This window comes from Rana temporaria, chromosome 8, assembly GCF_905171775.1.
Source record: "Rana temporaria chromosome 8, aRanTem1.1, whole genome shotgun sequence".
NCBI classification, from domain to species: domain Eukaryota; kingdom Metazoa; phylum Chordata; class Amphibia; order Anura; family Ranidae; genus Rana; species Rana temporaria.
The window spans coordinates 190,313,892-190,327,593 of record NC_053496.1 but is presented as its reverse complement, the minus strand read 5'-3'; the positions used below and the strand labels follow the sequence as shown (position 1 = coordinate 190,327,593).

The window sequence follows — 13,702 nt, the reverse complement described above, 5'->3', positions numbered from 1 at the left end:
CCCCTCTTTCCCATCCCCAATCCCCTCTTTCCCTCCCCCAATCCCCCCTCTCATCCCAATCCCCTCTTTCCCATCCCCAATCCCCCCTCTCATCCCCAATCCCCTCTTTCCCTCCCCCAATCCCCTCTTTCCCTCCCCCAATCCCCCCTCTCATCCCCAATCCCCTCTTTCCCATCCCCAATCCCCTCTTTCCCATCCCCAATCCCCCCTCTCATCCCCAATCCCCTCTTTCCCATCCCCAATCCCCTCTTTCCCATCCCCAATCCCCTCTTTCCCATCCCCAATCCCCCCTCTCGTCTCCAATCCCCTCTCATCCCCAATCCCCTCTTTCCCATCCCCAATCCCCTCTTTCCCATCCCCAATCCCCTCTTTCCCTCACCCCAATCCCCCCTCTCGTCCCAATCCCCCCTCTCATCCCCAATCCCCCCTCTCGTCCCCAATCCCCTCTCGTCCCCAATCCCCTCTTTCCCATCCCCAATCCCCCCTCTCATCCCCAATCCCCTCTCTCATCCCCAATCCCCTCTTTCCCATCCCCAATCCCCTCTTTCCCATCCCCAATCCCCTCTTTCCCATCCCCAATCCCCTCTTTCCCATCCCCAATCCCCCCTCTCATCCCCAATCCCCTCTCTCATCCCCCAATCCCCTCTTTCCCATCCCCAATCCCCCCTCTCATCCCCAATCCCCTCTCTCGTCCCCAATCCCCCCTCTCATCCCCAATCCCCTCTTTCCCATCCCCAATCCCCTCTCATCCCCAATCCCCCCTCTCATCCCCAATCCCCTCTTTCCCATCCCCAATCCCCCCTCTCGTCCCCAATCCCCCCTCGATCCGAATTCTGTGTGAAGAATAGTTGGTTGTTAGAGAGTGGGACAGGAAGCGTCCCTGACAACCGATGACTCATCAGCTGTCAGCGGGTCTCCCCACTGACAGCTGAAATGTAAACAAAAGAACGCCGGCAATGAAAAAGTGCAGAAAGAAAATAGCGTGGGTCCCCCCCCCCATCCATCCCCCCCATCCATTCCAGGCCCTTCAAGGCTGGTATGGATTTTATAGGGAACCACACGCCAAAAGAAAGTTGGTGTGGGGTCCACTCAGAGTCCCTACCAGACCCTTATCCGAGCATACAGCCCGATAGGCAAGGAAAGGGGGGAGGCAAGCAAGAACCCCCACTCCTGAACCATACAAGCCCACATGCCCTCAACATAGGGGGTGCTTTGGGGCAGGGGAGCTCCCCCCCAAACCACCTCATCCCCATGTTGATGGAGACAAGGGCCTCTTCTCCACAACCCTGGATCGGTGGTTGTGGGGGTGCAGGGGGTGACATCAGAATCTGGAAGCCCCCTTTAACAAGGGTCCCCATCCCCCAGATCCCGACCCCCCCCCTTCCCCCATGTGAAGGAATATGGGGTCTGTTGTTCCCCATACTCATTCACATAGAGAGGGGTAAGGATCTGGGGGCCTCCTTGATAAAGGGGGCTTCCAGATTCAGATAAGTCATCCCCCGCACCCCCACAACCACCGGGCAAGGGTTGTGGAGAAGAGGCCCTTGTCTCCATCAACATGGCTCCCCTGCCCCAAAGCACCCCCTATGATGAGGGTGTGTGGCCTTGTATGGTTCAGGAGCGGGGGTGCTTGCTTGTCCCCCCTTTCCTGGCCTACTGAGCTGCATGCTCGGATAAGGGTCTGGTATGGATTCTGAGTGGACCCCGCAACAATTTTCCTAAAAATGTTGTCTGTTTTCTTTCTGCACTTTGTTATTGCCGGCGTTCCTTTGTTTACAATTCAGCTGTCAGCGGGGAGACCTGCTGACAGCTGATGAGTCATCGGTTGTTAAGGACGAGGCGGCCGGATTCCCGTCCCTCTCCCTAGCAACCGATTGTTCTTCACACAGAATTCAAAGCCCTCGTCCCACGGTGTCCCTGTATACTCCTTCCATGGAGTCCCTCGTCCCACGGTGTCCCTGTATACTAATTCCATGGAGTCCCTCGTCCCACGGTGTCCCTGTATACTCCTTCCATGGAGTCCCTTATCCCACAGTGTCCCTGTATACTCCTTCCATGGAGTCCCTTGTCCCTGTATACTCCTTCCATGGAGTCCCTTGGCCCTCGTCCCACAGTGTCCCTGTATACTCCTTCCATGGAGTCCCTTGTCCCACGGTGTCCCTGTATACTCCTTCCATGGAGTCCCTTATCCCACGGTGTCCCTGTATACTCCTTCCATGGAGTCCCTTGGCCCTTGTCCCACGGTGTCCCTGTATACTCCTTCCATGGAGTCCCTTGTCCCACGGCGTCCCTCAGAAAAATCAGACTCCTTCTTCATTAGGCTTAGGGACGGTCACCTTGGGATCAACGCCGAGTTCCGGGATTGGTGTTTCCTGAGGGATAAAACAAAGAGAGATAGAAATAAATCCCACTCTAGAAGGAAATACTTTATAGAGCACGTTTTGGCGCACACTTTGGGATTGTGATTGGGGGAAGAAGAGAGAAGTCCCACCCACTGATCTCATCCATGGTTAGTATGACTTGTATATTATAGGAGACTCTCCCATAGACATTGTGGGTGAAGAATAAGAGGGGAGGACATGATGATCTCCAGAGAAGGTCAGGCCCCCCGGGGGAGTTGGAATGGGCCCCCGGGGGAGGGGGGTTGGAATGGGCCCCCGGGGGGGTTGGAATGGGCCCCCGGGGGAGTTGGAATGGGCCCCCTGGGGGAGGGGGGTTGGAATGGGCCCCCGGGGGGAGGGGAGTTGGAATGGCCCCCCGGGGGGGTTGGAATGGGCCCCTGAGGGGAGGGGGGTTGGAATGGGCCCCCGGGGGAGGGGGGTTGGAATGGGCCCCCCGGGGAAGGGGGGCTGGGTACATCATGAGATCAGTAGGGTGACTTATCACCTTCTTCCCTTCACTATCTAAACACAAATGAGGATGGTAGACGGTTCCTTACCTTTCTTCAGCGAGATTTGTGGGAGGAGCTCTGATCTTCTGCGGAGGTCCTTGGGAGTCGGAGTGACTGACTGGTGGAGAAAAATAGATAAAAATTATTAAATACAGAAATTTCTATACAGAATACTAATAGAAAGAGATCAGATGGAGGGGACATGGGGGGGGGGACCTAGAAATGTGACTTCTCCAACATACAATATGGTGGGAGCTTCAAACCTGGGGCCCGTCATGAGCAGTCACCGTTCTAACCCCTCATCCGGTATGGTGACCACCCTCATCCGGTACGGTGACCACCCTCATCCGTTACAGTGACCACCCTCATCCGGTACGGTGACCACCCTCATCCGGTATAGGGACCACCCTCATCCGGTACGGTGACCACCCTCATCCGGTATAGGGACCACCCTCATCTGGTACGGTGACCACCCTCATCCGGTACGGTGACCACCCTCATCCGGTACGGTGACCACCCTCATCCGGTACGGTGACCACCCTCATCCGGTACGGTGACCACCCTCATCCGTTACGGTGACCACCCTCATCCGGTACGGTGACCACCCTCATCCGGTATAGTGACCACCCTCATCCGTTACGGTGACCACCCTCATCCGGTACGGTGACCACCCTCATCCGGTACGGTGACCACCCTCATCCGGTACAGTGACCACCCTCATCCGATATAGTGACCACCATCATCCGTTACGGTGACCACCCTCATCCGGTATAGTGACCACCCTCATCCGGTATAGCGACCACCCTCATCCGGTACAGTGACCACCCTACTGTCCTTCATCCTTTAGAGTACTTACCTTGGTTGCCTTCTGTTTTGGGAGGGGCTGTAGCTTTGTCTTCAATGATGCGATGATCGATGGCTTTGTCTTCAATGGTGTGATGATCGATGGCTTTGTCTTCAATGGTGTGATGATCGATGGCTTTGACATCAATGATGCGATGATCGATGGCTTTGTCATCAATGGTGCGATGATCGATGGACTCTCCGATGTCGTAGTCTTGTAGATCTGTGCATCGGTTCCTCGGCCGGTCGTGAGCTTTTTACTAATAAGAAAAGGAGATTAGAGGTCATTATAGTACTTTATCCCAGCTGATCCCATTCCCATGTGATCGATATGTGAGCATGCGTGATCTGCTCTCCCATCATCCATTCTCACATCACCCGGCACCATCCGGTAAGGATCATAAAGGTTACAGAATCCCGGAGTGATGGGAAGGAGTCCTGTCCATTGATTGGGTGACAGGTAGCAGGAGATGTCTCACCCCCTCTTATCTCACTACCATAGAGGTCTATCTATGGGCACCCCAAGATACCCTTCTACAGAGGCTTTGTGAGGCCCCTGGGAGTGCGAGGCCTTAGGAGACCGTCTAATTAAAGAGCCGACTTTGCCCTTCTATACCCCATCATTGGCACATAGGACTGAGATTAGTTGGGGAGGCCTTAGAAATGTTGTGGATTATCTGCCCTCATCCAGAAGGATCCTTCTCCATGGAGCTGCATAATATCTCTCCTATAGTCCTACACATACGTAGGAGATCTGGCCAGAGGAGAATTAAAGTGTATGTATGGCCAGATCTTTCCTGCTCCTCCCTGTCTCTTCCCCTCCCCCTTAAACCCTTGGTTTCCCCTCCCCCTTTAACCCCTGGTTTCCCCTTCCCCCTTTAACCCTTGGTTTCCCCTCCCCCTTTAACCCTTGGTTTCCCCTCCCCCTTTAACCCTTGGTTTGCCCTTCCCCCTTTAACCCTTGGTTTCCCCTCCCCCTTTAACCCTTGGTTTCCCCTCCCCCTTTAACCCTTGGTTTCCCCTCCCCCTTTAACCCTTGGTTTCCCCTCCCCCTTTAACCCTTGGTTTCCCCATACTTACGCATTGTGAAGCTTGGCGACTCTTTCTCCCATTGTTGTCGGTTTCGGTTCTGAAGGAGGCTTTGGGGTCATCTTTATCTCTCTGATAAGAAAAGAAAGTCAGTAGAAGAATGAAATCCAATAATAAATGATATTATGGGATGTCCGGATGTCCGGGAACACCCATGTGATACTTACTGGCCGGGGATTGGCGGCAGCAGTGGGCAGGCAGAGCACAGCAAATCGGAGATGTCCATGGTCCTAGAAGAGAAGAGAGATGGAAGTTATTTCATTGCTTTGTTACTAAGAAGGTCTTTCTACTCATCACTACATCATCAGGGTCCCCATCAGAGCCCCTCTTATATCAGGGTCCCCATCAGAGCCCCCCCTTATATCAGGGTCCCCATCAGAGGCCCCCCTTATATCAGGGTCCCCATCAGAGCCCCCCTTATATCAGGGTCCCCATCAGAGCCCCTCTTATATCAGGGTCCCCATCAGAGCCCCCCTTATATCAGGGTCCCCATCAGAGCCCCCCTTATATCAGGGTCCCCATCAGAGCCCCCCTTATATCAGGGTCCCCATCAGAGCCCCCCCTTATATCAGGGTCCCCATCAGAGCCCCCCCTTATATCAGGGTCCCCATCAGAGCCCCCCTTATATCAGGGTCCCCATCAGAGCTCCCCTTATATCAGGGTCCCCATCAGAGCTCCCCTTATATCAGGGTCCCCATCAGAGCCCCCCCTTATATCAGGGTCCCCATCAGAGCCCCCCTTATATCAGGGTCCCCATCAGAGCCCCCCTTATATCAGGGTCCCCATCAGAGCCCCCCCTTATATCAGGGTCCCCATCAGAGCCCCCCTTATATCAGGGTCCCCATCAGAGCTCCCCTTATATCAGGGTCCCCATCAGAGCCCCCCCTTATATCAGGGTCCCCATCAGAGCCCCCCTTATATCAGGGTCCCCATCAGAGCCCCCCCTTATATCAGGGTCCCCATCAGAGCCCCCCTTATATCAGGGTCCCCATCAGAGCCCCTCTTATATCAGGGTCCCCATCAGAGCCCCCCCTTATATCAGGGTCCCCATCAGAGTTCCCCTTATATCAGGGTCCCCATCAGAGCCCCCCTTATATCAGGGTCCCCATCAGAGCTCCCCTTATATCAGGGTCCCCATCAGAGCCCCCCCTTATATCAGGGTCCCCATCAGAGCCCCCCTTATATCAGGGTCCCCATCAGAGCCCCCCCTTATATCAGGGTCCCCATCAGAGCCCCCCTTATATCAGGGTCCCCATCAGAGCCCCCCTTATATCAGGGTCCCCATCAGAGCCCCCCTTATATCTGGGTCCCCATCAGAGCCCCCCATTTATCAGGGTCCCCATCAGAGCCCCTCCCCCTTATATCAGGGTCCCCATCAGAGCCCCCCTTATATCTGGGTCCCCATCAGAGCCCCCCATTTATCAGGGTCCCCATCTGAGCCCCCTTATATCAGGGTCCCCATCAGAGGCCCCCCTTATATCATGGTCCCCATCAAAGCCCCCCTTATATCAGGGTCCCCATCAGAGCCCCCCTTATATCAGGGTCCCCATCAGAGCCCCCCTTACACCAGGGTCCTCAGCAGAGCCCCCCTTATATCAGGGTCCCCATCAGAGGCCCCCCTTATATCAGGGTCCCCATCAGAGGCCCCCTTATATCAGGGTCCCCATCAGAGGCCCCCTTATATCAGGGTCCCCATCAGAGGCCCCCCTTATATCAGGGTCCCCTTTAGAGGCCCCCCTTATATCAGGGTCCCCATCAGAGCCCCCCCTTATATCAGGGTCCCCATCAGAGCCCCCCCCTTATATCAGAGTCCCCATCAGAGCCCCCCCTTATATCAGAGTCCCCATCAGAGGCCCCCTTATATCAGGGTCCCCATCAGAGGCCCCCCTTATATCAGGGTCCCCTTTAGAGGCCCCCCTTATATCAGGGTCCCCATCAGAGCCCCCCCTTATATCAGGGTCCCCATCAGAGCCCCCCCTTATATCAGAGTCCCCATCAGAGGCCCCCCTTATATCAGGGTCCCCATCAGAGGCCCCCTTATATCAGGGTCCCCATCAGAGCCCCCCTTATATCAGGGTCCCCATCAGAGCCCCCCCTTATATCAGGGTCCCCATCAGAGCCCCCCTTATATCAGGGTCCCCATCAGAGGCCCCCCTTATATCAGGGTCCCCATCAGAGGCCCCCTTATATCAGGGTCCCCATCAGAGGCCCCCCTTATATCAGGGTCCCCATCAGAGCCCCCCTTTATACAATAAGAAACATCTTTCTATCATTGGAATATACTTACCGGCCGGAGCGCAGCTTTTCCATCAGGGTGAGACAGTCAGAGCACAGCAACTCAGGGATCCCCACCGTCCTACAAGAGAAAACATTGGAGGTTATTTCATTGCTACTAATAAGTCTTTCTACATCGGGGTCCCCATCAGAGAGCCCCCCTTATATCAGGGTCCCCATCAGAGCCCCCCCCTTATATCAGGGTCCCCATCAGAGCCCCCCCCCTTACATCAGGGTCCCCATCAGAGCCCCCTTATATCAGGGTCCCCATCAGAGGCCCTCCTTATATCAGGGTCCCCATCAGAGCCCCCTTATATCAGGGTCCCCATCAGAGCCCCCCTTATATCAGGGTCCCCATCAGAGCCCCCCCTTATATCAGGGTCCCCATCAGAGCCCCCCTTATATTAGGGTACCCATCAGAGCCCCCCCTTATATCAGGGTCCCCATCAGAGCCCCCCTTATATTAGGGTACCCATCAGAGCCCCCCCTTACATCGGGGTCCCATCAGAGCCCCCCTTACATCGGGGTCCCCATCAGAGCCCCCCCCCCCTTATATCAGGGTCCCCATCAGAGCCCCCCCTTACATCAGGGTCCCCATCAGAGCCCCCTTATATCAGGGTCCCCATCAGAGCCCCCCTTATATCAGGGTACCCATCAGAGCCCCCCCTTATATCAATGTCCCCATCAGAGCCCCCCTTATATTAGGGTACCCATCAGAGCCCCACCTTACATCGGGGTCCCATCAGAGCCCCCCCTTACATCGGGGTCCCCATCAGAGCCCCCTTACATCGGGGTCCCATGGGGGTAGAATAGGGGGGATATACTTACTTGGTGGGTCTTCTCTGGGACGCTGTGTGGCCGCACCAAGGACAGTATTTACACACCTCCATGATCCTAGAAGAGAAAACAGTTGGCGGTTATTTCATTGCTTTCTTATCATGATAAAAATACATTTTCTACTCATTTCTTCCTCTCTGAAGTGTTTCCTGAATGTTGGTGCCGGCACATATCCTCCCCCGGGGGGCCCCTCAAATGAAGGGCCCAACAATCTCCCAATAGGAGCACTTGGCACGGCCTCACCGGCTTCATGATTGACCCCTCCACCTGATGGTGGCCAATCAGGAGGCAGGAGAGAGAGGGGACACCCCCTCCCCCAATAATAAATGTAATGATATTATGGGATGTCCGGAAACACGCATGTGAGGAATACAAAACATCTTTCTATGATTGGAGGATACTTACTGGGCGGAGCTCAGCTTCTTCATCATGCTGTAGCAGGAAGGGCACAGCAAATCAAAGATCTCCGAGGTGCTAGAAGAGAAAAAACAGTTATTTCATGGGTGGAGTCCGGGGTACAAGAGGGTGGAGTCTGGGGTACAAGAGGGTGGAGTCTGGGGTACAAGAGGGTGGAGTCCGGGGTACAAGAGGGTGGAGTCCGGGGTACAAGAGAGTGGAGTCAGGGGTACAAGAGGGTGGAGTCCGGGGTACAAGAGGGTGGAGTCTGGGGTACAAGAGGGTGGAGTCTGGGGTACAAGAGGGTGGAGTCTGGGGTACAAGAGGGTGGAGTCCGGGGTACAAGAGGGTGGAGTCGGGGTACAAGAGGGTGGAGTCGGGGGAAAAGAGGGTGGTATAGACTTACTTGATGGCTTTGGACTGGGACACTCCGTATTTGCAGCAAGGACAACTCCTAAACGAGATCTTGGCGCTCCTAGAAGAGAAAACAGTTGGCGGTTATTTATTTCTTATGATAAAAATACATGTTCTACTGAATGTTGGTGCCGGCACATATCCTCAGGGGCCCCGGGAAGCCCAATAATCTCCCAATAGTAGCACTTGGCCCGGCCTCACCGGCTTCATGATTGACCCCTCCACCTGATGGTGGCCAATCAGAAGGCAGGAGAGAGAGGGGGGTACTAGTCACATATTGGGGTGCCGGCACCAGTCTGTATGTACAGCATATCTGTATAGGAAGGTCTCGGCTTCCAGCAGATCAGATGTACACATAGACTTCCCCTACCAAAGACAGAAGAAGTCATCACTTACAGGAGGTCCGCCGCCGCTTCAACGTGGTGTGGCTGCAACTTTCCCGACTGGAGGGTCCCCTCCTCTGAGCTTTCCCCCATCCGCCTGGCCAGAGCACCGGGCTCCAGATCCTTCATCATCATCTAAGAAGAGAAAAGAGACCATTAGATTACAATACTTTATATAAAGAACAAATAAGGGTTAGGGCTAGGGGGTTAGAGGGTTAGAGGGTTAGGGTTAGGGGGTTAAATGGTTAGGGCTTGGGTTAGGGTTAGAGGGGGGTTAAGGTTAGGTCTTGGGTTAGAGGGTCAGGGTTAGAGAGTTAGGGGGTTGGGGTTAGGGGGTTAGGGTTAGAGCTTGGGTTAGGGTTAGGTAAGGGCTTGGGTTAGAGGGTTAGGTTAGGGTTAGAGAGTTCGGGTTAGGTTAGGGTTAGAGGGGGGTTAAGGTTAGGTCTTGGGTTAGAGGGTTAGGGGGTTGGGGTTAGAGGGTCAGGGTTAGAGGGTTAGGGTTAGGTAACCCTAAGACTACTAATCCTATCACCCCTACCTTCTCATCCTGATCCTTCTTGGCTCGATCTTTCTCGGCCTGATCCTTCTCGGCCTGATCCTTCTTGGCCCGATCGTTCTCGGCCCGATACTTCCCATCCTGATCCTTCTTGGCTCGATCCTTCCCATCCTGATCCTTCTTGGCTTGATCCTTCCCATCCTGATCCTTCTTGGCTCGATCCTTCTCATCCTGAATCTTCTTGGCCCGATCTTTCTCGGCCTGATCACGCTCAGCCTTCATCTTTTGTTCATGGAAGAAGAAGAAGAAGAAAATCAATGAAATGTCAAAGCATTGAGTAGCTTATAGTGTGTGAAATGTAATGCAGATTGTGGAGGTCGGGAGCACAGAGGATGATTTCACCCTTTGGCTGCCACCTATGTAAGACTAATGCGGCGTACACACGATCGGAAATTCCCACAAGAAAAGTCCGATGGGAGCTTTTGGTTGGGAAATTGCGGCCGTGTGTGGTAGGCTCCATCGCAATGACACCCCAACAATCTGATACTTACCATTGCCTCCATCATTTTATTCATTTGCCCCTCCATCTCCTTCTTCTCCTTTTCATGCTGCTCCTTCGTCACCTTCAACTCCTCCATCATCTTCATCAGTTGTTCCTCCATCTTCCGCAGCTTCTCATTGGCTTCCTTACACTGCTCCTGAAGGGCAACCCCATTCCTCTCGCTCTTCTCTTCCCACTCCTTCTGGACAATGCCCAGCTTCTCTTCCAGTTCCTTCTTCCAGGTCTCCTTCTCTTTCTTATCTGCCTCCTCCTTGTCTTTCAGGGCCTTCATACATTCCGTGTAACTGTTTTCCATGGTCTTCATCTGATCGTCCTTCGCTGACATCTCCTGTAATAACCACAAATAGGAAACATTAGTTGTGATCTTTCTTTTATAGAGCTCAGACATCAATTACAACTTTCATGCCTTCCATCAAATTGCCCAATCAAATTGCCCACATCCTATTGCCCAATCAAAACTGCCCCCTCAAAAACTGCCCCCATCAAAAACTGTTCCATCAAATTGCCCCCTCAAAAACTGCCCCCATCAAAAACTGTTCCATCAAATTGCCCCATCAAAACTGCCCCCATCAAAAACTGTTCCGTCAAATTGCCCCATCAAAACTGCCCCCATCAAAAACTGTTCCATGCGGAGAAAACCCAATTTAGGAAAAACAGAATAGAGCCGTACCTAGAAAAAGCAAAAATACCTGCTCTATCAGAAGAAGGAACTAGTGAATTAGAAAGAGAAATTACAAAGGAAGAAATTGAACAGGCGATTAATAACACTAAAGCAGGGAAAAGTCCGGGCCCAGATGGCTACACCTCACTATATTACAAGAAATTCTCTGGGACGTTGGTCTCATTTTTTCAGCAATATATGAATGCCATAGGGAAAGGTGTAGAGATGCGCCAAGAAGCCCTAGGGGCCCATATAACCCTTATACCTAAAGAAGGGAAAGACCCAACGCTATGCGCCAGCTATAGGCCAATGGTAATTTCTCTGGTGAATTTGGGGACCCGGTAATGGCCAGTTGTAAGTTCCCTAGACCCAGAACTTGGCACACATGTAGCCCCTTTCCTCCTCTACAAATGTGCAAAGTTTGTTGTCTAGGGGACCTACGACCGGGGAGCACCAATTTTCCAAAGCAGAGCACCCCTTCCATAGACTCCCATGTTAAATGGTAATTTCTCTGGTGATTTTTGGGGACCCAGTAATGGCTGGTCCAAGTATCCCTAGACCCAGAACTTGGCACACATGTAGCCCCTTTCCTCCTCTACAAGTGTCCAAAGGTTGTTGTCTAGGGGACCTACGACCGGGTAGCACCGATTTTTTAAAGCAGAGCACCCCTTCCATAGACTCCCATGTTAATCGGTAATTTCTCCGGTGACTTTGGGGACCCGGTTATGGCCGGTTGTAGGTCCCCTTGACACAAAACTTGGCACACATGTACCCCCACTCTTCCTTTATAAGCGTGCAAAGTTTTTTGTCCGGGCGACCTACGAACGGGGAGCACCGATTTTTCAAAGCCGGGCACCCTTTCCATAGACTCCCATGTTAATCGGTCATTTCTCCGGTGAATTTGGGGACCCGGTAATGGCCCGGTTGTAGGTCCCTTTGACACAGAACTTGGCACACATGTACCCCCACTCTTCCTTTATAAGCGTGCAAAGTTTTTTGTCCGGGCGACCTACGACCGGGGAGCACCGATTTTTCAAAGCCGGGCACCCTTTCCATAGACTCCCATGTTAATCGGTCATTTCTCCGGTGAATTTGGGGACCCGGTAATAGCCGGTCGTAGGTCCCCTTGACTCAGAACTTGGCACACATGTAGTCCCATTTCTTCTCTATAAGTGTGCCTAGTTTCTTGTCCGGGGGACCTATGGCAAGGGAGCACCAATTTATCAAAGCCGGGCACCACTTCCATTGATTCCCATGTTAAATTAAATGGTCATTTCTCCGGTGAATTTGGGGACCCGGTAATGGCCGGTCGTAGGTCCCCTTGACCCAGAATTTTGCACACATGTATCCCCACTTTTCCTTTATAAGTGTGCAAAGTTTCTTGTCCGGGGGACCTACGACCGGGGAGTACCGATTTTTCAAAGCCGGGCACCCCTTCCATAGACTCCCATGTTAAACGTCAGTCTAGTCATGGGCACAGTGAGGAGTGGGCACAGTGAGTTTCTAAAAAAAAAAAAACAAGTATTTTAAATGTGAGAAGTGGGAGGAGTCTGACCTTCCTCAGCTGTTGGTTCTCCGCCCTCAGGTCGGCGATTCCTGCGGTGTTGGTTTCCATTTGGAGGAGAACGGTGGACACCAGATTCCCAAATCCGGGATACTCTTCAGTGCGGGGGAGGGCGTTCTTCAGCACGTCATCCACCGATCTCAGATTGTAAGCTTGCATTGCGATGCTTTGAATTTTAGAATAATAAATAGAATTTGTCTTCTCAGTAAAAATGTCTCTCTGTAATATCACAGGAGCTTCTCTGTAACACGTCTTCTCTCTTCAACTGTCTACAGTGAAATGACTGAGACCCCTGAGCTCTGCCTTATATTCCCTCCCCCCTGGGTCTCCTGCTGTGACATCACACAGTCTCCATGGAAACCAACTGCCACTCTGCACAGTGTCTATAGGACATCACTGTCTCCATGGAAACCAACTGCCACTCTGCAGGACATCACTGTCTCCATGGAAACCAACTGCCACTATGCACAGAGTTATATGACATCACACAGTCTCCATGGAAACCAACTGCCACTCTGCACAGAGTTATATGACATCACTGTGCAGTGCCCAGAAAGGGGGTTCCACCCCTAAACACAGGGGGTGATATCTGGGAAGAGAATGTTTATTACCCCAACATATTTATATCGTGTGAAAGAGCGTCCCGAGACCTTCGAAATGAGCCGCCATCGCCCTCTGTAGGTGGAGGCGTTGTGGAGGGATGGGGGGTTATAGGTGATGGGGGGAGGAGTTCTTTACTTGGCACAGCACTGACCTGTGATTGGGGGAGGAGCCTTCTGAAATTGGAAGTCGCCACGGAAACAGAATTCCGGCCGTTTTTTTTTTCAGACTACAACTGATCTAATGTAAGTAGATGGGGGGAGGGGAGGGGGGGGCATTATTATTGTGATACTAAAACCTTTCCATTAATGTGTATGGAGTATATATATATATATATATATACACAGAGGTCACATGACTCCATATATCTAATACTGACCAATCATAGGACGAGTGTCCCTCCCCCCTCTCTATGGATGTACAGGGCTGGGAAAAAGTATTTGCCCCCTTCTGGATTATTAATATTTATTTTTGTATATTTGTCACATAAATGATTCTGATCATCAAAGAAATGTGACATCCCGAGAAATACAAAATAACAATTTTACTTCCCGATTTCATTTATAAAGGGGAAAAAATCCGTCCAATCCTGACTGTCCCTGTGTGAAAAAGTCATTGCCCCTCCCCCTTGCTAAATCATACATGAACTGTGATTACCTCCTTCAATATCAGACACTCCCCATTCCATATAAG

The 13,702-nt window shown here is 52.5% G+C and overlaps 1 protein-coding gene across 3 annotated transcripts in view; it reads right to left on the bottom strand.

Annotated features, from left to right (window-relative positions):
- Window positions 1-1,716: 1,716 nt before the first annotated feature.
- Window positions 1,717-13,702, bottom strand: part of LOC120909783 (titin homolog) — a 38,762-nt gene continuing 26,776 nt past the window's right edge. For 2 of the 3 annotated variants that reach the window (XM_040321516.1, XM_040321515.1), the window contains exons 2-13: window positions 10,174-10,512; window positions 9,665-9,904; window positions 9,140-9,261; window positions 8,736-8,804; window positions 8,339-8,407; window positions 7,925-7,990; window positions 7,110-7,178; window positions 4,990-5,052; window positions 4,814-4,894; window positions 3,747-3,993; window positions 2,939-3,008; window positions 1,717-2,372 (exon numbers count right to left, since the gene is read on the bottom strand). In XM_040321516.1, the coding sequence (XP_040177450.1) occupies window positions 2,344-2,372; window positions 2,939-3,008; window positions 3,747-3,993; window positions 4,814-4,894; window positions 4,990-5,052; window positions 7,110-7,178; window positions 7,925-7,990; window positions 8,339-8,407; window positions 8,736-8,804; window positions 9,140-9,261; window positions 9,665-9,904; window positions 10,174-10,509 (1,461 nt within the window). In that variant the 5' untranslated portion in view covers window positions 10,510-10,512 and the 3' untranslated portion in view covers window positions 1,717-2,343. Of the gene's footprint in view, window positions 2,373-2,938; window positions 3,009-3,746; window positions 3,994-4,813; window positions 4,895-4,989; window positions 5,053-7,109; window positions 7,179-7,924; window positions 7,991-8,338; window positions 8,408-8,735; window positions 8,805-9,139; window positions 9,262-9,664; window positions 9,905-10,173; window positions 10,513-12,400; window positions 13,288-13,702 lie in introns of those variants that run through there. The other variant, XM_040321514.1, reaches the window with a different exon arrangement.